Source organism: Chenopodium album, chromosome 16 (assembly GCF_948465745.1).
Source record: "Chenopodium album chromosome 16, dcCheAlbu1.1, whole genome shotgun sequence".
Taxonomy (NCBI): domain Eukaryota; kingdom Viridiplantae; phylum Streptophyta; class Magnoliopsida; order Caryophyllales; family Amaranthaceae; genus Chenopodium; species Chenopodium album.
In genome coordinates this window covers 11,664,854-11,687,200 of record NC_137849.1, presented here as the reverse complement: position 1 = coordinate 11,687,200, position 22,347 = coordinate 11,664,854, and the positions used below count along the sequence as shown (strand labels likewise).

At 41.0% G+C, this 22,347-nt stretch overlaps 1 protein-coding gene across 2 annotated transcripts; it reads right to left on the bottom strand.

Annotated features, from left to right (window-relative positions):
* Positions 1 to 11,090: 11,090 nt before the first annotated feature.
* LOC145584904 (protein PTST, chloroplastic-like) lies at positions 11,091 to 21,224 on the bottom strand. 2 transcript variants are annotated; one of them, XM_081641685.1, is made up of 9 exons: positions 21,109 to 21,199; positions 20,942 to 20,976; positions 18,683 to 18,992; positions 17,551 to 17,640; positions 15,811 to 15,879; positions 15,197 to 15,302; positions 14,671 to 14,759; positions 11,612 to 11,724; positions 11,091 to 11,471 (listed from the first exon to the last, which is right to left on the bottom strand). In XM_081641685.1, exons 2-9 carry the CDS (start codon positions 20,968 to 20,970, stop codon positions 11,369 to 11,371), a joined length of 909 nt encoding a protein of 302 aa, XP_081497811.1. In that variant the 5' UTR covers positions 20,971 to 20,976; positions 21,109 to 21,199; the 3' UTR covers positions 11,091 to 11,368. The 2 variants fall into 2 exon arrangements, with proteins under 2 accessions (XP_081497811.1, XP_081497812.1); XM_081641686.1 differs by having other exon boundaries at positions 11,094 to 11,471; positions 18,683 to 18,989; positions 21,109 to 21,224.
* Between the last annotated feature and the right edge of the window lie 1,123 nt (positions 21,225 to 22,347).

Sequence of the window (22,347 nt, the reverse complement as noted above, 5' to 3'; positions counted from 1 at the left end):
AATAACATCGGTGTCGTGTATTTTCCCATGGCTTGAGTTACTATCTCCATCAATTCATACCTAGTAAAAAAAGATAATGGTGGTGTCTGAAAACTTGTTTCTGAACCTACAAGAATATTGTTTTGGGTGTTTTTGTCCCTCAAGAGAGTTACAGCTCGAACACTGGTCTGGTAACGTCTGTACCTATAAAATAACGGAGACTCCGGGTGGTTGGAGCTCCGCCTCCGACGATCAAGTTAGAACGCGTTGGAGAATGTAAAAGGTGCGGAAAGTAAAGTAGGATCTTCTCGGATACCGAGATCAGGTGTTTTCTCTGATGTGAGAGAATGTAAGGTAGGTGTAATAAATGATTGAATGTGTCCGAAAAATGGGGGATATCTCCCTATTTATAGGGTCGTTGGAAAATGTGCCCTCTCTTAGGTCACTCTAACCTAGATTTGGTGGGCTGCGCCGTTTTGCGGCTTTCTCGGGAAATGGGCCTTGAAGGCCGCAATTCCAAAGGCTGACACGTGTCAGCTGGTGAGTGGCCCATGTGGGCCTATCCAAGCTTGACACGTGTCCCTCTTTGATTTGACTACGTGTCTAGGGTATTTTTACCCTAAACATTTGCCCCTCACAGGGGTCACGCCTGTGACACACGTCTTTCTGGGAGTGGTGAAAAGTAAAAAGATTGTTCACCTTCTATAAATAGGGATTTACCCCCCCCCCCCTTTTTCCCCTCACTTGTTTGACTTGCTTTTACTTCTTAGAGAGAAAAAAAGGGATTTCTAGAGAGTGAGACTCTGCCCCTGCCTGTAGCGAGTATTTGAAGCTTCCGTCTGCGTTTTAGAAGAACACATCCGGTCACCGTATGAGGCTGTTTTCAAATTTTCAGAGTTTAAGATAAAGGTAACCGTCTCTACCCTCTTCCAGCTATTTATACTTTTTCCGTTTGTGTACATAGACTTCCAAAATAGAAATGGACTCTCCATCGACACACACGACACTGTCTAGGTCATTCAACCGGTCTCCTGTAACAGCTGAGTCTAGAACCGGGGGTGCCCTTTCTGGACATTTGGACCTGCTTTGCTCATCCCCGAATCCCTCCGTCTCTATGTCTGTGCAGGACACAATGGCTAGAGTCAAGCAAACGGCTACCAAGCCTAGAAGGCAGCGTGCTCGGGAAGTGCCCGCGATGAAGTTACTCTGGATGAGGAGTACAAGGGATTGGAGGAGCAAGCAAGTTCTTCTCCGGGTGGCACCCCTTCCACCCCAAGTGACACAATCTTGAGGGAGTTAGGAGACGAGGATGTTGCCTCTTCCCAAGGCTCAGATGAAGAGGAGTCATGCGGTGGAGTGGTCGTTGAACGATCCGGATCAGAAGTGTCGGGCTCTGATCAAAGGGATGTTGCGGCTGACTATCGGGGCCTGCCTTGCCGGATCCTTTAGAAACGGGCATGCTTCCCAAGGACATTGCTACCTTGAGAGGTAGCTTTCAAGAGTTCATAGATGCACATCCCATAGGGGAAGGCTAGCGAATAGAGGTCCCTCCTGTGGAGGCAACGATTGCGTGGAAAGATGACATCGAAAACGCTGATAATTGTTTCGGCTGCTATGAGGCCGTGATTAGAGCCGGTCTTCGTTTCCCTCTCCATAGGGGGATTAAAAATATTTTGAAGGGGTACGAGTTAGGCGTCTGGCAACTCACCCCAAATTTATGGATAAATATATTAAGTTACATCGCCGCCTACGAGTTTCAAAATATCCAGCCAAGTTTTGCAGCCTTTGCTCATATGCACTATATGAGCTGGGCGCCAGGCGGGTATGGGGCATGGTACACATTGACCACCCATCCGCAATATCTGATGACCTTGGACAAACCGTCCAAGTGGACTGGATGGAAGAAGATGTTTTACTTTATATCCTCGCCCAAGTTGGAAAGAAGTGCGCCCTTCCTTGCATTCCGTCTAGTGCTTACGAGCAAATAATGGAGCCCGGATTTTTTGAAACTACGACTGAGCCCCTTGAGGATGGGACCCATATAATTGTTCCTAAGAACTGGATACCCCATCCAGATTTTTTGAAGGATGAGGCCTTCCTTTCCGCCTGCGATCTTAGCACCATGTTCCCACAGGATAGATTCACTATACATCCGGCTATTCTGCCATCTCTATTGATGCACTAACCGTTTTATTGGTTTATTTAACCAAGTGTTTTCTTGCTTTTGTAGAAGAAGCGCTGAACATGGTGGACCCAAACAAGACGCCTGCTAAGCCTGCTGCCCTACTTAGAAAGAAGTAACTACTGGAGAAGAAGGCCGCCTTGGAGGCCAAGGAATCTAAGAAGAGCAGGGTACAGCTGCCTGCCATGCTTCCTGGATTTTTGTTTTAACTTAATTATTCGCCAGTTGTTACCCTTTTTCTTCATTTGCAGAGTGGGAATAAATCCATTCCACGCTCCATTACCAAGTTGTTCAAACGGGCGGGGGATGAGCTGACAAAGAACCCGGCTAAGACAGTGAAGAAGGATTCTTCACAATCAAACCCTTCAGCCAACCCAGATCATCCTACAACCATGGGTAAAAGCCCGATTGTGCTGAAGGCTCTGAGCTAGAGCTCGGAGCGCGCTTCTGGGAAACTACCGGATGCCTCTACGGCATCGAAGGGTGGCGAGCCACCCAATGTTGTAGTCGGCGCTGCAACGGCTGAAGGGGGAGAGTCTTCTCAGCCTAAGACCCAAGGTAAGACTCGTATTGAACTCCCTTGGCCGCTTGATTACATGCGAGTCAAGACTCGAGTCAGCCCCTCTGGAGGTTCGATCAGCAGCCGGCAGAAAATGGATACCGCCTTTGCTGCTTTCTCACCAAGTAATTCTTTTGGTGCAGATGCTACCTCAGAGCTGCCTGATGTCCAGGCGTTTGCCAAGAGGATGGTTAGGCCTCTGACTCGATCAGAGAAAAGCTCAGTGCCTAATCTGCAGGTAGTGGACTTTGACCGGATCCAGGGCTTGCTGGCTGAGGTAACTCAAAGTTCATTTTATACTTTACTCTTTTCCTTTTCTTATTCAAACGCTTAACTGTCGTCTGCACCCCTCTAAGCAATGCTAAGGGTAGACGGGCTGAGGGCCCCCTTCAGGCGGAAGCAAGATGAGGTAAATGATGCTAAACAAAGGGGCATTGAAGCTCTCAACTCTACTGAATACAGTAAAATAATGTGTGATGTAGAAACTAAAGCAGTGGATTTGAAACAGGAGGAGCTGGTGAAGAGCCTAACGGCTGCAGCAGACACTGCCAACGCCAAGGCCTCCAACCTTAAATTGGAGTTAAAAAATGCTAAGTCTGATATTGCAGCGTTGGGGGAAGCAGACAAAGAGAACGCCCAGCTGAGGGAGGATGTCAACCGGCTTAGGCTGGAGATTGTTTAGATGAGGAACAATCACCAAGAAGAGCTCTCGAAGGAGCAAAGCCGGCTGGTAGCCGAAAACGAGCGGGACACTGAGGCCCGTCTGAAGCTTTCTTGGAATCTTCTTCATCCGGCTGTGGACTTTGAGTACTTCAAACTGAGGTACGATTACACCACAGCGGTGTACGACACCGAGGTCTTGAAGGAGCAGGCCCCACCTCCCTTCAAAGAATGGGCTTTAGATCTAGGCTTCGAGGTCTCAGACGGGGAAGAAGAGGATGAGGAGAACCAAACCGAGGAAATCCCGGTCGAGGTCCTCCCTGAGCAAAAAGAAGCAAGCCTCCCTGCCGACCAAGACCAGTCGGAGCAAGTTCAGCAGCCATGATCCAACCACCCCTGAAGCATTTCTGCGACAATACGCCATTTCTTATTCACTCCGGCCTGTGAGCCGTGTACTTTTGTATTTACCGACTAAGGAGTCGGGTTAACAATTTTTATCTTTTTTCTTCCAGATGTATTTCCGGCTAACAATATCATCCGGCCTTTAGCCGATTCGGAATTTAATGAAATTTGTCGACTAAGTCTATTTGCTCAATTTGTTTCAATTTTTGCACTTAAATTTTTGCAATTATGTCTAACTCTTTTATAGCATGCGGCATTTAAAATACCAGCTACCCTTGCCCCTGGTGGCTGTGTGGTTGGTTTCGGTACTTCTATGATTGATTGACTTGGGAACTTTTGATACTTTAAAGAGTATAAGATGTTTCTAAATCAATCAATCACAGTAGTGATTGTCCCAAACCAAGTACACAGCCGTCCACACATTCAAGCAAGTAGCCGTTTACCCAGGCGGAGAAATAGCTATACTATAGCCCTTCTCCTATATCTGGGGTACTCGTAATCCAGTTATACTGTCTTGTGATAAGACAGGAGGCAAATAGCCGCCTAGCACTTGATGAGACAGGAGACAAATGGTCCGCTTGACAAATGGCCCCAGACGGCTTAAGAACCGTCTAGGACACCTGCAATCCATTGCACTTTGTCCGTTTGTCCCATTGGGTGGACTTGTACAATTTTGTTGAATAATCTAAGTTAGAACTTTAGTCGGCAGCCGGCTGATGTCAATAGACATCAGGCTTTTGAGCTTAATCATTCAGTAGATTATTTTGGTCAGACGGCTATGAGTTAACCAATTAGGTCGTTCAATTTTTGTCGTCTGTAAGAGTTGGTAAAATACTTTGTTACCCGAATGGGAGATACACTCTGCGACGATTTCACCCGGATGGGCGTCGCCGGACGCCTCACTCATGTTTGAGCAGACGAATTATAAAATAAGCATTATCCGGCCATTGGCCTCTTTTTTTAACATTGATTTAGCTGCTAAGTTTTTAACTTAGTTTAATTTTATAATGCACAGGCGGTACTCTAACACTACGCATGTATATATAGGAATTAAATAATAAGTTTGAAAACAAAATGCAACTTTTCATTGATATGCTTCTCATTTACAAAAGTTTATAAATCTCAGAAGTAGTACTTTTTCAAGTTATCTACATTCCAAGTTCTAGGAAGCCGCCTGCCATCTGGAGTTTCCAAGCGGTAGGTGCCATCTCTTAATTCTTCATAGATCTGGTAGGGACCTTCCCAATTAGGAGTTAGCTTTCCATGCTCATTGGCCCTACTGGTTGCCTCCATTTTTCGTAACACAAAGTCCCCAACTTTCAAGGGCCTTTTGTGTACTCGTTTGTTATAGGCACAGGTCATTCTCAGACGGTAAATCTCATAACACAGGGCGGCATTGCCCCTGCGTTCCAGGAGAGAGTCCAATGCTAGCCGCATGGCCTCCCAGTTTGCCTCTTCATCGTATAGCATGACTCGTAGAGTCGACTCACATTGCTCAATGGGCAAGACGGCTTCAGCACCGTATACCGTGAGAAATGGGGTTTCACCAGTCGCCCCTTTTTCAGTTGTCTGGATGGCCCATAGGACATGAATTAGCTCCTCAGCCCATAAACCACCGGCTTTTTCAATTTTCTTCTTGATACCGTCTGAGATGAGCTTGTTGAAGGCTTTAACTTGGCCGTTTGCTTGGGATCGGCCGACTGATGCAAAATAATGTGAGATCCCTTGATCTCCCAACCAAGTCTTGAGTTGAGGCGTCTCAAACTAAGGGCCATTATCGAACACCATAGACATAGGTATCCCGTACCGGGTGATGATATTCTTCCAAATGAAAGAGATGACATCTTTTGTCTTGATGCCCTTGACCGCCTCTGCCTCAACCCACTTGGTGAAATAATCCACAGCCACCAAAATATAGCGCTTTCCGTCTGGGACAAGCGTATAAGGACCCAGAATGTCCATGCCCCATTTAGCAAATGAACTGGGATGTGGATTGCTGTCAGGTCAGTTGCCGGCTGATGGATCAGCTTGCCAAATTTCTGGCACTTGTCACATTTTTTTACCATTTCCATGGGGTCTGCCTCAAGAGTAGGCCAGAATTAACCTTACCGTCTGGTCTTGACAGCCAGGGATCTGCCGCCTATGTGAGCGGCGCAATATCCCGAGTGTAATTCTTCGAGTACTTCTTTCCCCTTTTCTGGGGTAACACACTTCAACAAATGTTTTAGGAAACCCGCCTTGAAGAGATCTCCGTTTCTCATTTCGAAGTTTGCAGCACGTTTCTTTAGTACGGCTGCCTCCTGGGGTGAATCAGGTTGCGTACCGTCTGTCAGATATGCCCGGATGACATCCATCCAGGTAGAGCTTTGGTCAAGTATTCCAATGGGCTCCTCATCAGATATACTCCGTTTTTCCATAACTTCCCAGAAGACTGACCGAGGCGAATCACAGGAGGCGGAGGATGCCAATTTCGACAGAGCATCCACCTGGTTGTTTTCAGACCTAGGCACTTGACTTATTTTAAACCCTTCAAGTGTCCCAGCCTCAGCTTTGACTGCCTGAAGGTATTTGATCATTGCCAGGTGAGTGGCTTTATAGTCACCATGGTATTGGCTAACGACCAACTAAGAGTCAGAGCAGGCGTCAATTTTTGTTGCCCCTGCCGCCTTGCACATGCGGATACTGGTTAGCAGGGCTTCATATTCTGGCTCATTGTTTGAGGACTGGGACTTGAACCGTAGTGCGTATTCATATTTATCTCCTTCCGGAAACTGACAGATTATACCTGCACCACAGCCGTACATAGTAGAGCTCCCGTCTACATACACCTTCCAAACCTGATCAAGGTTGTCCGGAGAAACCGGCCTTGTCAATTCGACAATGAAGTCGGCAAACGCCTGACCCTTCACTGCCTTTCTTGGTTCGTAGGTGATTTCAAGACTTTTCATTTCAATAGCCCACTTGAGCATTCTGCCGGATGACTCCAGGGTTGTCATTGGCCGCTTGAGAGGTTGGTCTGTGTAGATGACAACCGAATGTGCCAAGAAGTAAGGTTTTAGCTTCTTAACAGCCATGTAAAGAGCGAGACCAAATTTTTCAACCATGGGGTTCCGCAGTTCAGCATTTCTGAGCACATGGCTAATGAAATAGACTGGGAGGTGAATGTCGTCTCTCTCAGCAAGGAGAACGGCATTGAGGGCATGATTTAAGACGGCTAAGTACATGTAAAGCGTCTACTTAGGTAGAAGGCTAACAAGTCTTGGCAAGGAGTGTAAATGCTCTTTTAATTTTTGAAAGGCCGCCTCAGCATTGTCTCCCCATTCAAATCTAGTCTTCTTCCTGATTGCTTGGAAGAAATAAAGGCATTTGTCACCTGACCGGCTGAGGAATCTCCCTAATGCAGCCAGGCAACCGGTGAGCTTCTGAACTTCCTTGACAATGCGGGGTGACTTCATGTCAATCACCGCCTGTATCTTCTCGGGGTTAGCCTCTATCCCCCTTTGGTCAATTAGGAATCCAAGAAACTTCCCACACTCGACACCAAAAACACACTTTTTGGGATTTAACATGACCCTATGCCGCCTGAGTGTGGTGAGAGTTTCTCAGAGATCAGCAAGGTGATCCGTCTGTAACTTAGATTTGACTATCATGTCATCAATGTACGCCTGTACATTCCTCCCAATCTGATTAATGAAGATTGTATTAATCATCCGTTGAAAAGTAGCTGGCGCATTTTTCAAGCCAAACGGCATCACCGTATAACATAATAACCCCTTATCAGTGACGAAGGTCGTCTTCTCTTGATCTTTTTTCCACATGGGTATCTGGTGGAAACCTGAGTAGGCGTCCATAAAACTCATTAAGGCATGCCCGGCTGTAGAATCGACCAATATGTCGATTTGTGGAAGCGGGCAACCGTCCTTTGGACATGCCTTGTTCAAGTCAGTGTAATCTACACACATGCGCCAAGTACCATTCGGCTTCTTTACAAGCACCACATTCGCAACCCAATCAGGGAAGTTACATGGCCGAATGAACCCAGCATCTAACAGCTTTTTGACCTCGGCAGCTGCCGCCTGACTTCTTTCCTCGCCGTGATTTCTTTTCTTTTGCCGGATGGGCTTCTTTTTAGGTTTCACGGCGAGTTTGTAGACAGCAAGATCCGGGCTGATGCCTGGCATCTATTCCACTTCAAAGGCAAAGACATCTTTGAATTCTTTCAGCAGGAGGTGCATGTCTGCACCCAACCTTTCAAAAGCAGCCGTCCCCACCTTAACAGTTTGCTCTGGAAGGTTGTCGTCCAAAGGAATATCAATGTGATCACCAGCAGGCTGGGGACGGAGCTCATCTGACCGTTCCCCGCCCAGTGATTGCTATTTCTTCTCCTTCTTCACCTCCACCAGCTCATCAGCTTTTCTTTTCTTCCCGGTTGCTGGTGGGGCTGAGTCAGAGTCCTTGACATCGTCAAGGTCTATTGGCTCCTTCGGCTGACCGGCTGCAGCAGCCGTTGGTTTGACGTCTGAGAGGTAACACTCCCTTGCTGTCTTCTGATCCCCGTTGAGGGAGCCAACAGAGCCATCATCCTTTTCATACTTGAGCAAAATGAGACCTGGGATGATGACGGTCTTGCACTCATTTAGAGTGGGTCAGCCAAGAATGATGTTATAGGCGATCAGCTCTTTAACGACCAAAAACCGGACGATCATATGTCGCCCTTTTCCCCTCTGCCCCAGCCGGATGGGAAGATCAATCTGTCCAACTGGGTGCACGACCCCTCCCCCAAAAGCCAACAAATGGATGGAAGACGCCGTGCTGGTTGTCAAGCTTATAGTTCAACTTGGACAGTGAATAAAGCTCTCCGCCTCTATTAACGCCTTTTGGAGAGTGAAAACCCTCTTTCGAACGAGGTCAAACTTAAAGGTTGACCCATCCTTCAGACCCTTAAAGAAGTCTATGTAGGCTACCTCTTCAGACAGCCCTTGAATCTGGATGCTCACCAGATTGAATCGTCTGACATAGGAGCGAAGTCCTTCTCTCTCTCCCTACCTAATGGTGCTCAAGTCGAGACTTGTTTTCTTGGCAGGGATATTCATCGAGAAGTTGAAGGTAAACAGGAAGGCAAGCCTCCTAAAACTATCAATGCACCCGGCTGGCAGGTTGCCGAACCATTGCTGGGCTATGCCCTTCAAGGTAGCCGGGAAACATCGGCACCACATACCATCCTCCAACCCCTGCATGTGCATAAGGTTGGAGTAGGCCATGAGGTGGTCCTCTGGAGGTACCATCATAAGCACCAACCAACACATTCTTAACCTTGGCCGGATGTGCCGCCTCGGTTATCTCCTTGGTGAACGCAGAAGTTTGTTCACCAAGTTTGAACAAACGGAACTGCTAGTCCAAATGTTGGACGTTATATGCCGTCTGTCCACCAAAGAGGGCCAGCTGCATGAAGTGAGGGGTGTATGGCCCGTATGCCATCTGAGGCACATACGGGGCATTCCTAATCATTTGAGGGCCAGAATGGACGAACTTGCCGCCTGTATGGCTCTCATGCAAGGATTGAGTATTCCTTGCAGATGTATTCTTGAAGCTGTCTGGAAAGCTTGACGTAGAAGCTGACTCAGACAGCTGCTGATTCCGATTTTGCTCGATGATATGTTGAGCATCGGTGAAGGTCTTCTTGGTGCCATCCGGCTGAACTGCACGGATGACCTTTCTTGTGCCCATCTGGGGCAGAAGGATTTTAGTCCAGTCAAGGGCAGGCGTAGTTTCTCCTTTGGATGTGGAGTAGGTTGCCTGTCTCTAACTGACTTCTTCCTCGCAGCTCGAGGAGATTTTTTGGCCGACTAACCCTTGCTAGAACCAACCGTCCTTTTTTCGATCAGGTCCTTGATCTCACCCTTAAAACTTGTCATGAATTTCATGAGCTCGTCTCGGGTTACTGGGGTCTGACCTCCTGCCGCGTGGGTATTACCAGGCGGTGCGGTGGTCCAGCAGACTTGCCGGTACCATACTCATTATTTACTCCCTCCAGCTTATCCCTGTAACGGATGTGTTTAGCAATGAGTGACCCGTCAGAGGCCACATACGTTTCGACGTCCACATCGTGGTCGTCTTCATGGTCTATAAAGACCTCCCCATCAACCGTAGGACGGCTAGGGTCTGGCGGTGGTACAGACTCTTGAACCATCTTTGAGATACTCTCCCCACAGACGGTGCCAAATGTTTTGGGTGTTTTTGTCCCTCTGGAGAGTTACAGCTCAAAGATTGGTCTGGTGACGCCTGTACCTGCAAAATAACGGAGACTCCGGGTGGTTGGAGCTCAACCTCCGACGATCAAGTTAGAACGTGTTAGAGAATGTAAAAGGTGCGGAAAGTAAAGTAGGATCTTCTCGGATTGCGAGATCAGGTGCTTTCACTGATGTGAGATAATGTAGGGTAGGTGTAATAAATGATTGAATATGTCCTGAAAATGGGAGATATCTCCCTATTCATAGGGTCGTTGGAAAATGTGTCCTTTCTTAGGTCACTCTGACCTAGATTTGGTGGGCTGCGCCGTTTTGCAGCTTTCTCGGGAATTAGGCCTTGAAGGTCGCAATTCAAGCTGATATCTGAGGCTAACACGTGTCAGCTGGTGAGTGGCCCATGTGGGCCTGTCCAGGCTTGACACGTGTCCGTCTCTGATTTGACCATGTGTCTAGGATATTTTTACCCTAAACAAATATGGATTTGCATTTGACCCAAATTCGAGCTACTAAGACATTTAGGTTCAAAACCATACAATTTGATATCCGATCTCAAATGAAGCCATTTCAAATCCAAAACAATGCTCATTTTTCCTGGCCGACCTTCAGCTGCTAGTTGCAGAAATGGAATAGTCATTTTCCTTGACTCTTGTGTACTTAATGCTAAGTGCTATAACATAACAGTCCTAGGCTCCTAGCAGTAAAACACACAATTCTCAAACGCAAATGAAATCATAATCGAGATAAACAAGAATCAAAATAAAAACCACAAACAACAATATAATTGGCAATGTATTAATGAACATAAGAAAAGAGATTTCGTCGCAGCCCACATACAACATTCAAAATTGGCTGTCCCATTCAAGAAATTACAATCGTGTACGTAGTATTACTAGCATATTGCAACTTGCAAGCCTCATCTCTAATGATTGATGAAATAGTCACCTGTACAGAATTGATCAGTTCGATTAATTTGTCATGTCCATTGTCCATAGATATAAATTGAAGACTTTTTGACAACATGGGTACGCAATTGAAGTATAATAATGAGATTCACACCTCTATAAACAAGATTTATATTTAATTACAGTATATTTTCCGATTAGTTGTGTCTTAGAACCTTGTTACATTATAGAGGAGTAGAGGACTAACAGCACATAAGTCTGTAATTACATGAAGTCGGTAACTAAGATCACTTTTGAGAGGCAGTAGCCAGTGCCGTTTTCATACATTGTTATATTTATTGAGATATACTAATCTTAATAAAGATCCTTCAGAGATGGGGGTTGGGATCAATAACTCTATAACCCTAAAAAAATCAATCATTGATGACTTGAAAATTTACTCTACAACTAACAGATTATTTTCCTGCAACCCTTCGCCAATAGTTGGGAACTCTGATGATATCTTCCACTCCCCATCGACTAAGAACTTGATCTCATACCTATTCACCATGTAAAAGAATTAGCATTATCAAGAATTTGTATCCTCTTTACTTGCCAGACTAGAATTTGGAATAACAGAACTTCATAGTCGAGATAACAGATGGGTATGAAACAACGGTAAAACAAAAAAGAACCATACCGCCCAGGTCGGAGCAACAGGTTCGTGGAAAACTTTGTATATGAGCCTGTGTACTCTGGAGATAGGTGTTCTCCTTGACTCCATCCATCAAAACTACCCATGATTTGCACACTCTGTAAACAGGGTATAGTTATAAACGCACTAGCACTCCACTATATTGGCTAGCTGAATTTTAGATAGATAAGTCGAAGCAATTGTGATTAAGATGTGACTCATGTGATTCTAATTTGCAATTGACAACAATGAACAACAAAGCAAGAACAGCAAGCAACCAACACTGATAAAAATAAACAAATAGGAAGACAAAGTCACCGTGGGAAGCCTGAGAACCAAGAGAAAAACCCACCCTTACACTATGGAATTATATTGATGATGAACAATAGATTGTCATTCGGCTCGGTCAGGTCACTCCAGGTTACGGGTCATTTCAGTCGGGTCACGGGTCGAGAAATGCTCATCCCTAACCCAAAGTTTTGGATTCGGGTCAACCCAACGGGTTTAAAACAATTTTTATTTAATTTTTTTTTTTTTTTTGGCTTTTTTTTAAAATTTCTGATTTTTAAAGCTTACTTTGCTTTTTTTTTTTCCAATTTTTTAATCGAACATTTTTACAATATTAGTTTTAGTCATTACATACTACATAATTTAAATCGTCACCATTTCACCAAAGCTCATTAATTCCTAACTAATAAAAAATGATAATAAACTTAAAAAAAAAAAACTTTTAAACATCCCAAAATTTAAGGAAGAGACAACATAATTATGTGTGGAGTATAATATCTCTTGACATAATATCAGTAGACATGTCGATCGGTGGTATGACGGTGTGGGATATACGGGTGCAATTAGTGTGGATCGATAATTGGTGTAAGAGGTGATTGGTGTGGATTTGAACAAGAGTTTTGTGAGATAGATAAATGAGAAAGAGACAAAATGAATGTCCGATAGTAGACAAACAATCAAGCTTACTCAATAAACTAATATAAATTTTCAAATAAATGTATTTATTTAAAAAAACCCCATAAAATCGGGTCGTAGGGTCAAGTTTGACCCATAAAGGCACAATTTTACGGATTAAACAGGTTTGGGTTATATCGGGTTACGAGTAAAAAAAACTTTGTTCAAGACCCAAGAAAACGGGGAAAACGGGTCGGGTTTGCGGGCTGGGTCGAAATGAACAATATATAAGGTTTACGAGCATTCAATGCTCTCTCCCGCTCGCTTAAAACCTCTCTTCAACCCTAAGAGTGTTAAATAAAGTGGATATGACATATGAGCATGTCACACAAAGTAGCTGTAAGGCACTATTTATGTTAGCGGACCAAGCTGATGGTTGAGGCTCAATACTATGTTTTATACTTTATCACGCCCCCTCACACGAGAGCCCGTTTGGGCTAGAAGTGTAGATGCAGCATGGGTCCTTCTCATACCCAGCGCTTAATATTCCACTTGAAAGTGAGGGGTGGATGAGATTTAAACCCGTGACCTTTGTGTCACGTTGGCTTTGATATCATGTTAGTGGACCATCTCAACCAAAAGTTTAAGCAGATAGTTGAGGCCCAAATATAAAACATATTCTTGAGCCGTGGCACCCGATTTCATGATGGTGTGAACAAGGTCTTTGGAGATAGTTCCATAAATCCATTGCTTCACAATAGCATCCAACCTCTTTTAGGTTGCATCATCAATCTCCGTCGGACAAGAGACGGTAGTATCAATATGAGCTAAGACATTAAAAGCACAAGCTTGAATCTGAAATAGTTCAACCCACGTTACATATTGTGCCTCTTCATGATCGAGTGTAACAAACATAAGATTTTTTATGTTTGGAACGGCAAAGGCCGGGTGGAAGGTGTTGTTTGAGGGAGGAGGGGGGGAGTGTCATCACCTGCCATGGAGGAAAGGAAGGAGAGTGATCTGCGGTAGTGGTGGTTTCACGGCAAGGCCAAGGATCGGCTAGAGTTTGAGAGATGAAAAAAAAAAAAAAAAAAAAAAAAGAGGAGGGAAACCCTAATTGGAATCTGATACCATGTAGAATATAAAACATATTCTTGGACCTCAACCAAATGGTTGAGGCCCAAGAATATGTTTTATACTCTATCAATTTATATTAAGGGTTTAATGAAGCATTAATAAAAACGGAGATTTCTTGTCACATGTTTGAAAATGGACCAACATGGATGTGTTAGGCAACACACGAGCAACAAGAAGCTAAACTCGAATTAGGAATGCTAAACCCACGTATCACTACTGACATAGATATATTGCCCCTGACATGGACATGCCATCTGAGGCATGGACGTGTCATCCTGGCTCCAGCATCCACTAGCTTTTGATCTCCCCAGGACAACCCAACATGGACATGCTACTTCAAGGCATGAATACATCCCCTCCTTTAGCCTTTTCAAGCTCACATACTTACATGCATAGCCTTCGTATGGCTCCATACACACCTTGAACCATCTCCACACACTCCCAAACCTAAAAGTGGTAACCGATGCAATGAACTATCTTAAAAATTTAGAGCTTCAACCACATTACAAAGAAAGGTTACAATGAAGCAATTAGAAAAGACCTCCTGCATTGAGTATTGTGTCCAACATAAGTGGAGATAAAAAAAAAAATGCATGGAATTGAGGAAGCATGATGATGATAGAAGAAAGGTGATGGCATAACAATGGCAGGTGGTGTTGTGGCACGAATCATGACACATTTTGCTAATTTAGTCTTGCCAAAATTACCAATTGGGATTTAAACAATAAAATAAAATAAAAAAATTACTGATTTTTATTTATAAATAGGGGGACAATTATCCCCTCCTTGTCCGCTTCTCCCTCCGCCCCTGAGCACAATACATTGTGCTCAGATACTAACTTTAGTATCAACAGATAAAAACCACAGTTACAAAAAAAAAAAATGAAAAATAAAAACGTGAATGTAAATTCTGGATGAGCACTATGATCTCAAACCTTTCAAAGTACGAACATATATTAGTCCCATCTTAAATAGACACTAAAAACGAAAAACAGCTGAGTGCAACATAACTTTTCCATTCTTACCTCAGCCATACCAATCCAAAATACTGGCACCTCCTTGGACTGTGCAGCAGCTACATCCTTTATCTGGTCCTGAAACTTCTGTTGAACAGCTGGAAAGGGGGACAATAATATTATGAATTTCTGATGTTCCAATTCTTAGTACTAGAGATGGAGAAAGTATCAAGATGTTAAAAATAACGACTTTTTGAGGTTGAAACATTTGTATTCCAGATTGCGTCTCATGATCCCCTCCAACACGACAGATAAAAATTAAGCGAATGTTACATACGGAGTGTACTAACCAAAGACTTATCTAATACCTCCCATACAAGTATGATGGTTCCATTTTACAACAATATATTACAGGCTTACAGCATAATGAGCGAAATCCTTAAAAATGAACTCAAAAAAAAAAAAAAAAAAAAAAAAAAAAAAAAAAAAACTCTCTGTACGACCAAATTGTACCAATGACATCTCACCTTCTGAGTATAGGTAGGGAGATGATAGACAGTGGATCATACCTAAAGAGAATAAAAAGTAAGTGTACCTTCTAACCGTGCAACTAGATGGGAGTGGATGTATCTTCCGTTAATCTTCCTTGAACCTTCTGGAATGCCAGCTTTTGCTATTTCATCTGCCAGAGTAACAAGTGCCTGTATATTACATATACAAATTTTTATGGTCACAAAAGCAAATTTATAAAAATAATTCATGAAAGCAACTACTCCGTGTTTTAAAACATCATTTTGTAGAGACAAATAAGAAAATCAAAATTAGCACCTATGAAATTAATTCATGAAAACAACAAGTGCTTGTTTGTTAGTGTTTATTGTTTTCAATTTCCAATTTTTTAGCAAACTAAAACAAATATATGGAAACCAAAAGTAATTTCCAATTTTATGTTGTCAGTTTTATAAAAATTAATATGATTAGTAGAAGTATGACTAAGTTAAGTTCAAAATACAACTTATATAATATCACCTTCAAAATCTAAAACTGGAAACTGGTAATGACACCGAATGAGCCTGCTAAAGAAATATAATTTTAAGATTTACTCCATCAATTAAATCTGAATAGATAATTTTATAAAGTAAAGAGAAAAAGAGAAAAAGGCATTTGCATATCCTCTTCCCAATAAGAAAGCAATTTTCAAATTGATACCTGAATTTCTAGTTCCAGGACAGCAAGTTCACTCTTGAAATTAACCAAAGCGTCTTCTCTCTCCTGTACCTATAAATCAAAACAGAATCAGCATGAACCCTAAAAAGAATTCAACTAAGCAACAGCAACACTCGCCACATTCTGAGGGAAAGACCTCCACACATTCAGATGGCTAGCTATAGTACTCCTAGAAATAATGCAAAGATCCAGGACGAGTCATATATGCTCACAAAGAATTTGGTGCAATGTTCCTCGTGATTCAACAAAGAGTAACATAGAATTCATAAATCGCTTAACACATTGCTCTGAAAGGCTAGATGATGACAAATATTCCAGAATTCAAGTTACTAAGCTCAAAGCTATAATCCTCTTAATTTTTACTCCGGAACAATTAATATAAATTCCAAGTCAGTCTTCCATCTGGAATAATGTTGTTATCCATTGTACAGGATTTTAAGAAAAGACACCCAACTTATTCTATTCAATTGATCCATTGATGTGGGTACAACAAATTTATTCATATCTATCAAAAATTTTAGAGACCTTATATAAGAGGTTATGAAAGGGTGCACCTTAATAAAGAAAATTGCTTGTTGACGTCCTGGCTTTTGTTTGCAAAATTTTAGAAACAACAGAATCAGTTGTGTTGAATCAAATGCTCATCACTTATTAGATTGTGAAGCTGTTCATAAAAGAATCCATTTTCTTATAATACAAGCTTTTGCATTTAAAAGCATTCAGTTCCCACCCTAATTTACTTCACACATTGGTTTGTAAATGAGAGAGTAATCTTCCTAGATTGAAATTAAATTTACCAAGGGTGGAAAAGATTGTCTCTGTTTGGCAAAGGAATTGCATATCTTCCATGATTTTACTAATCTACTCCATTGCTTAATAAACCACTTCTCTTCTCCCCTAAATGTCAACATAGGTAATATCTGTACACAGTGAAATCCTGTATAATCAAATTTCCTGCGAACCAAATCCAGCCTATTGTAAACCTAACTCCACCTATACATCTCATCAACCATACATTAAAGAGGTAGCAGTACACCCTAGACTCCTAGAGCATACAACTTTCCTCCAATCCATATACTACATCAAACACTCTCAGATCAATAACTACCTCACAGGCTCACAGCAGTCTATACTCTAAGTCACTCCTAAATATACAAGATTAGTATCTATTACAACTTTACTAATTCCCCAATAATCTAGTTTCCAAATATGCATTACAGCTAGGGTGGCTATATTGATGTTAAAAAAAGGGGCTTGACAAAAATAATACTCACAGAAAAATCTATTTTGATAAAATCGTGAAGCACTTTGGAACCTATTTGAGAATCCAACATTATAACCTCTGAATTCACATCATTCGTATTTCATAGTCTGCACATCTGAAGTTATACACTTTAAGTCCCCTAGATACGTGCTTTATTCGTATTGCATAGTCTGCACATCTGAAGTTATACACTTTAAGTCCCCTAGATACGTGCTTTTAGTTTTAAGAATAAATTTTCTACAACTAATAGTTGACTTTACTTCATTTATTATTCTCTACAACTAATTAATAGTTGACTTTACTTCATTTACTAGCGCTTTCAAATAATTAATCATTTGGAACATATAGAAATTTAATCACCATAATGAAGTCTATGAAACAACAAGAACTATATTGCTACAACATAATTTTGGAAATAGTAATTAAAGGAGTGAAGATAAATCAATCGAAGTGAAAACCTGCCGTTTCAGAAAGCGGTTATGTTGATTGGCTTCACTCAACTTTTTAACCAGTTTTGATCTCTCAGAATCCGCAAGCAATGACTTCAACTGCAAAAATACATAAAAAAATATGAATATAATATATTATATGCAATCTTTTGTAGAAACTTCAATGCTCCCATAGGTTTTTAACAACTTAATCTAGATAACCAGTATAAACTTAATAGATCTCATTTGCCTTTTGCATATGTTTTTAGGAAGGAGAATAAAAAATAAAAGTCGGGATCAATTGATCAAAAGTTAATAAGGTTGGTTGATTAAAGGTGAATAAAAGAATAGATAAAAGTGAAGTGAGACTTTTATTTAGGAACAAGGTTTTGGCTAAAAATGAGGCATTTATTTGGAGGTAAAGAGTGTACTTGATGTTCTTTTGGGTCTGTATTCCTTATGTGCATCATCATTCCCAACACCCACCCACCCTCCCAGCCCAGGAAGTAAAGGGAATTGAATTGAAGCATTGGATCATGTTACTTTTTTTAGAAAGCAACATACATGAATAACATATAAAATTTACTTGAGGAGAATTCCCAAACTTGAAGGTACACAAGAAAAGCTTTATTGATCATCTACCAATTTGTTCAAAACAAATTAATAAAAAAAAATAAAAAATAAAAAAAATAATCATCTACCAATGCACTCTTTGACTTTCTAATATGCAAATATTCTCCATTATACTCCCTCCATCCCACAAAACCTTACTCGTCATTTTTTGGGCACATAGATCTGTAAATGATGGGACTTTGTTGAGAAAAAGTACAGATTCTAAATTACATTAGTGGGTATTCTTAGTAATATTATAAATCGTGGGTAAGTAAAACAATAGCCAATCCACATAAGAAATTGGGTAAGGTAATTGTTACAAACAAAGGTTTGTGGGACGAAAGAAGTACATTATATAGTTACTTTATAATGGTCTAACTTTTGTGTCAGCAAAGATTGTGAGCTTTATCAATGTAGTCCAGCCGACATAATCTTACATATATAATCAACTTAACAAATGAAAAAAAATACGAGTAGTATTAAATTTTGTTATCTCTAGTGACAATGTTTTTTCCCTTTTTCTATGCACCCTGACAATATTCAAGCTTACCTCATTGCTACTAGGTGGCTTAGCAAGTCTCTCTTTGGCAGGATCTGCAGAAACTGTTTCATCATCATGGAATCCTGAAGTTCCTGATGAGGACTGCTCTTCCAAGCCAACTGGTGTAGAATAAGTCCGCCACATGCTTTGAAGGGGTGAATATTTCTCACTTATAATTTGATGAACGCCGGTTAAGTTGTGAAAACGAGCTCCTAAAGTTTTTGATGCCACATTACAGCGAACGCGATGAAAATTGTTAAAATTTGATTTAACTTTATTCCGGGATAGGCACAGCAGTGGCTCATCTGGGCAATACCTATTTTGCATGTGTGAGTAGAAAATTACAAACTTTTTGATTGTGAACAGAAACAGAAATGATTTAAGAGACTTCAGCATCACCAATCATCAACATTTCAAAATTATCAAAGTTTTCCCTTTTCCTAACACCATTTCTTCTTTCTGCCAAAGCTAAAAATTTTAATTCTGAAATCTAAACAGGAATTTTGAACAAATAACAGATGCACTTCCTAGATAGATATATTTTTTTAGTTGAATCAATAGGTTTCAAGGATCACACCAAATATTTCTGATCAGCCCCATTTTCAACCACAGGGTGAAGTATATTGATAATACATAGATCAAAGGGGAAAGCTACCACTCCAAGCTAAAAAAGATCATGCTACTATATATATATATCAACGTCACTTGCAATTGTCCAATTCAAGATAAGGTTCCATGGTGTATGTTGTTTGCGGATGATATCATCTTGGTGGATGAAACTAAAGATGGGGTTAATGCCAAATTGGAGCAAGCAAAAGGTTGGAATCTAGAGGGTTTAAGCTAAGTCGGAGTATGACTGAATACTTGGTATGTCGCTTTGGTACTCAAAGGGGGACAAGCGATGATGTGGTGAGTTTGGATGGAAAGGACTTGACCATGAGTGAATATTTTAAATATCTTGGGTCCATCATATAGAAAAATGGTGAGATTGATCAAGACGTGACCCATAGGATTAAGTCGAGGTGGCTTAATTAAGTGGAGAGCGGCCACAGGAATGTTATGTGACCGAAGACCAGTATTGCTTCTATGGTACAGAATGTTAAGCTTCTAAGAAGAAGCACATTAAAAACATGGAGGTTACGAAAATGTGCATATTAAGGTGGACGTGCGAGAACATTCTAAGAGATAAAATAAAAAATGAGGTTATTCGCAAGAAAGTAGGGATAGCAGGCATTGTAGACAACCAACCTAAGGGAAAATCGTCTGCTTTGGTTCAGAAATGTAAGACGGAGACCCGAGGATGCACCGGTACGAAGAGTGGAAGAGTGAGACCATGGAGGGGTTAAACGAGGGAGAGGGAGACCGAAAATGACTTGGTTGGAAGGAGTTAGGAAAGATATGAAGCATATGGATTTGCATGAGGATGAGGCATTGGATCGTTAGGGATGGAAGAGGAAGGTTTTTATTGATGATTACATGAAATAATCACTTTTAGTTCATGTAGCGACCCACTTATGGGATTAAGGATTTGATTGATTGATTTGTAAAGCATGGCTCAACATCCCCACACTTCTTAGTTAGTCAAGCACTTAATTGTGAGCCTAAAACCCCAAACTCCAACACTAGTTGGGGCCAAAGCCTAGACCTTAACCGAAACATATGGGAATCCTGAGCTAGGTCCAAACTCATATATCTATTTTCTCCTTCTAGGAGTATCTCAACATAAGCAAGGCAATGCCTACCGATTACCTACTTAAAGTCACACATCACTTCAAACTATAACAAACCTTACTAACTACTTTACATTACATAGATACTGAATAATTATACCCTACAATCCAGCCACCGAAATTCATGTTCGAGCATTTGTTTATCAATAAATCAAACTATGGCCAAAAGAAATGGCACATACGCGAGCGCACACACTATGATCCAAATTTCACTCTACTGTCCTCAAATTCACTAGACAGACACCTATTAGTCCAAACATTAGCAAATTTGATTGATTAATTTGCTTCTTTTCACATAATATAAGCTCCATGCATTAAAGAACAGATCAATAAGTATAAATTTCTACAAGCAATTACCAAGCTAAATGACTAACATGGTCGGATTATAATTTATTACAAAATTAAGCATAGACAAATACAATACTAGTGCCAAAACAATTGTAGCATCAATTTGATTATAAATATAACTAGTTCTTCAAAATATATAAGAAAATTATCCCAAAAAAACAAAAATCCTTCCAAATAAATTTATGTTTACCTCACAATTCCAATGGTGTGGCACCCCATGAAGTCCTGAAAACAGATTAATCAAAATTGAGGAAAAAAAACAATATCAGACTATTAGTTGCCAAATTAGTTGGAATAATTAGTTAATAATGCAATTAGAAACTAAAATTGTGAGTAGCTTGAGCAAGAGAAATACACCTGAAAATTACAGAGCGGAAATAGAGAGAAAAAAGTGTAAAGAAGAAATTGAATCAGATATTACGATGAGTGTGAGAATGAGAGTGTGAGAGTGAGAGATGACGAAGCAAGAGCCGTGAATTAAAAACGTGAAACACCCTCTACCAATGGGTCCCGCGCGTTGCCGGTTTTTTTTAGGAAATATTTGTTACGGAGTAATTACCACTAGAGGTGTCAAAACCGAACCGATTCGAAAAAAACTATCTGTTTCAAACTATTACCAATCCGATTTGATTCGAGAATTTCAACACTCGATCCGAACTTGACCCGATTTGAACTTAACCCAGCACCGATTTGATCCGATCTGAACTCAACCCGAATTCGATTTGACCCGACCTAAACTTAAACCGAACAGATTTGATCCGACCCGAGCTCAACCCAATCTGAAATTGACCCGGCAAAGAATTGATCTAATCCAATCTATTTTGACCCGAACTGATATTAACCCGACCCGATTTTAACTCGATTTGATTTTTACCCGATCCGAATTTAACCCGACCATAATTAATTATTGACCTTTTTATTCAAGTTCTTACACTACTCCCTCCGTTCCACAATGTTGTTCCTGTTTGGAATCTTTGACTTTTTAAAGATAACAGAGAATCTTCTAAATTTCTCTCAATCTATAAGAACAAATATAGTCATGTGCGATCTAGTTTGATTCGTCTTGATGAGCATATTATTAATATCTAACTGTTATAATGTTTACTAATGTGATACTAAGATATTTGCGCAGATATGTTAAAATTTGCATCGATTTACGTTAATAGGGACATCATTATGAAACGGATGGATTGCTATATTTACTACTCCTTCCTTCCCTTTATTAGAGTCCCCTTTCTAACATTCATTACTCACATAATAAAACGAAAGGGGATTCTAATAAAGAGACAGAGGGAGTAATTATTAATAAGTTAACGTTTTTTACTACAAAGAAATAATCTGGAGTAACAAGTTTACTTCGTGCATATACCAATTATATAAAATTACTTTCTAAGCTTTATATTCGTCTCATATAAAATTTGCTACAAATAATTTGTAATACTTGAATATTAAAACCTCTTCTTTCAACTCAATAAAAAATATGATACATGACTTGATATTGACCCAATAATAAGGTAAAAACTCAATAATAACTCAAGTTCCCTCTAGGTTTTCCTTGGGAGGGTTTGTTCTAGTTCTCGACTAGGGTTTTCCTTT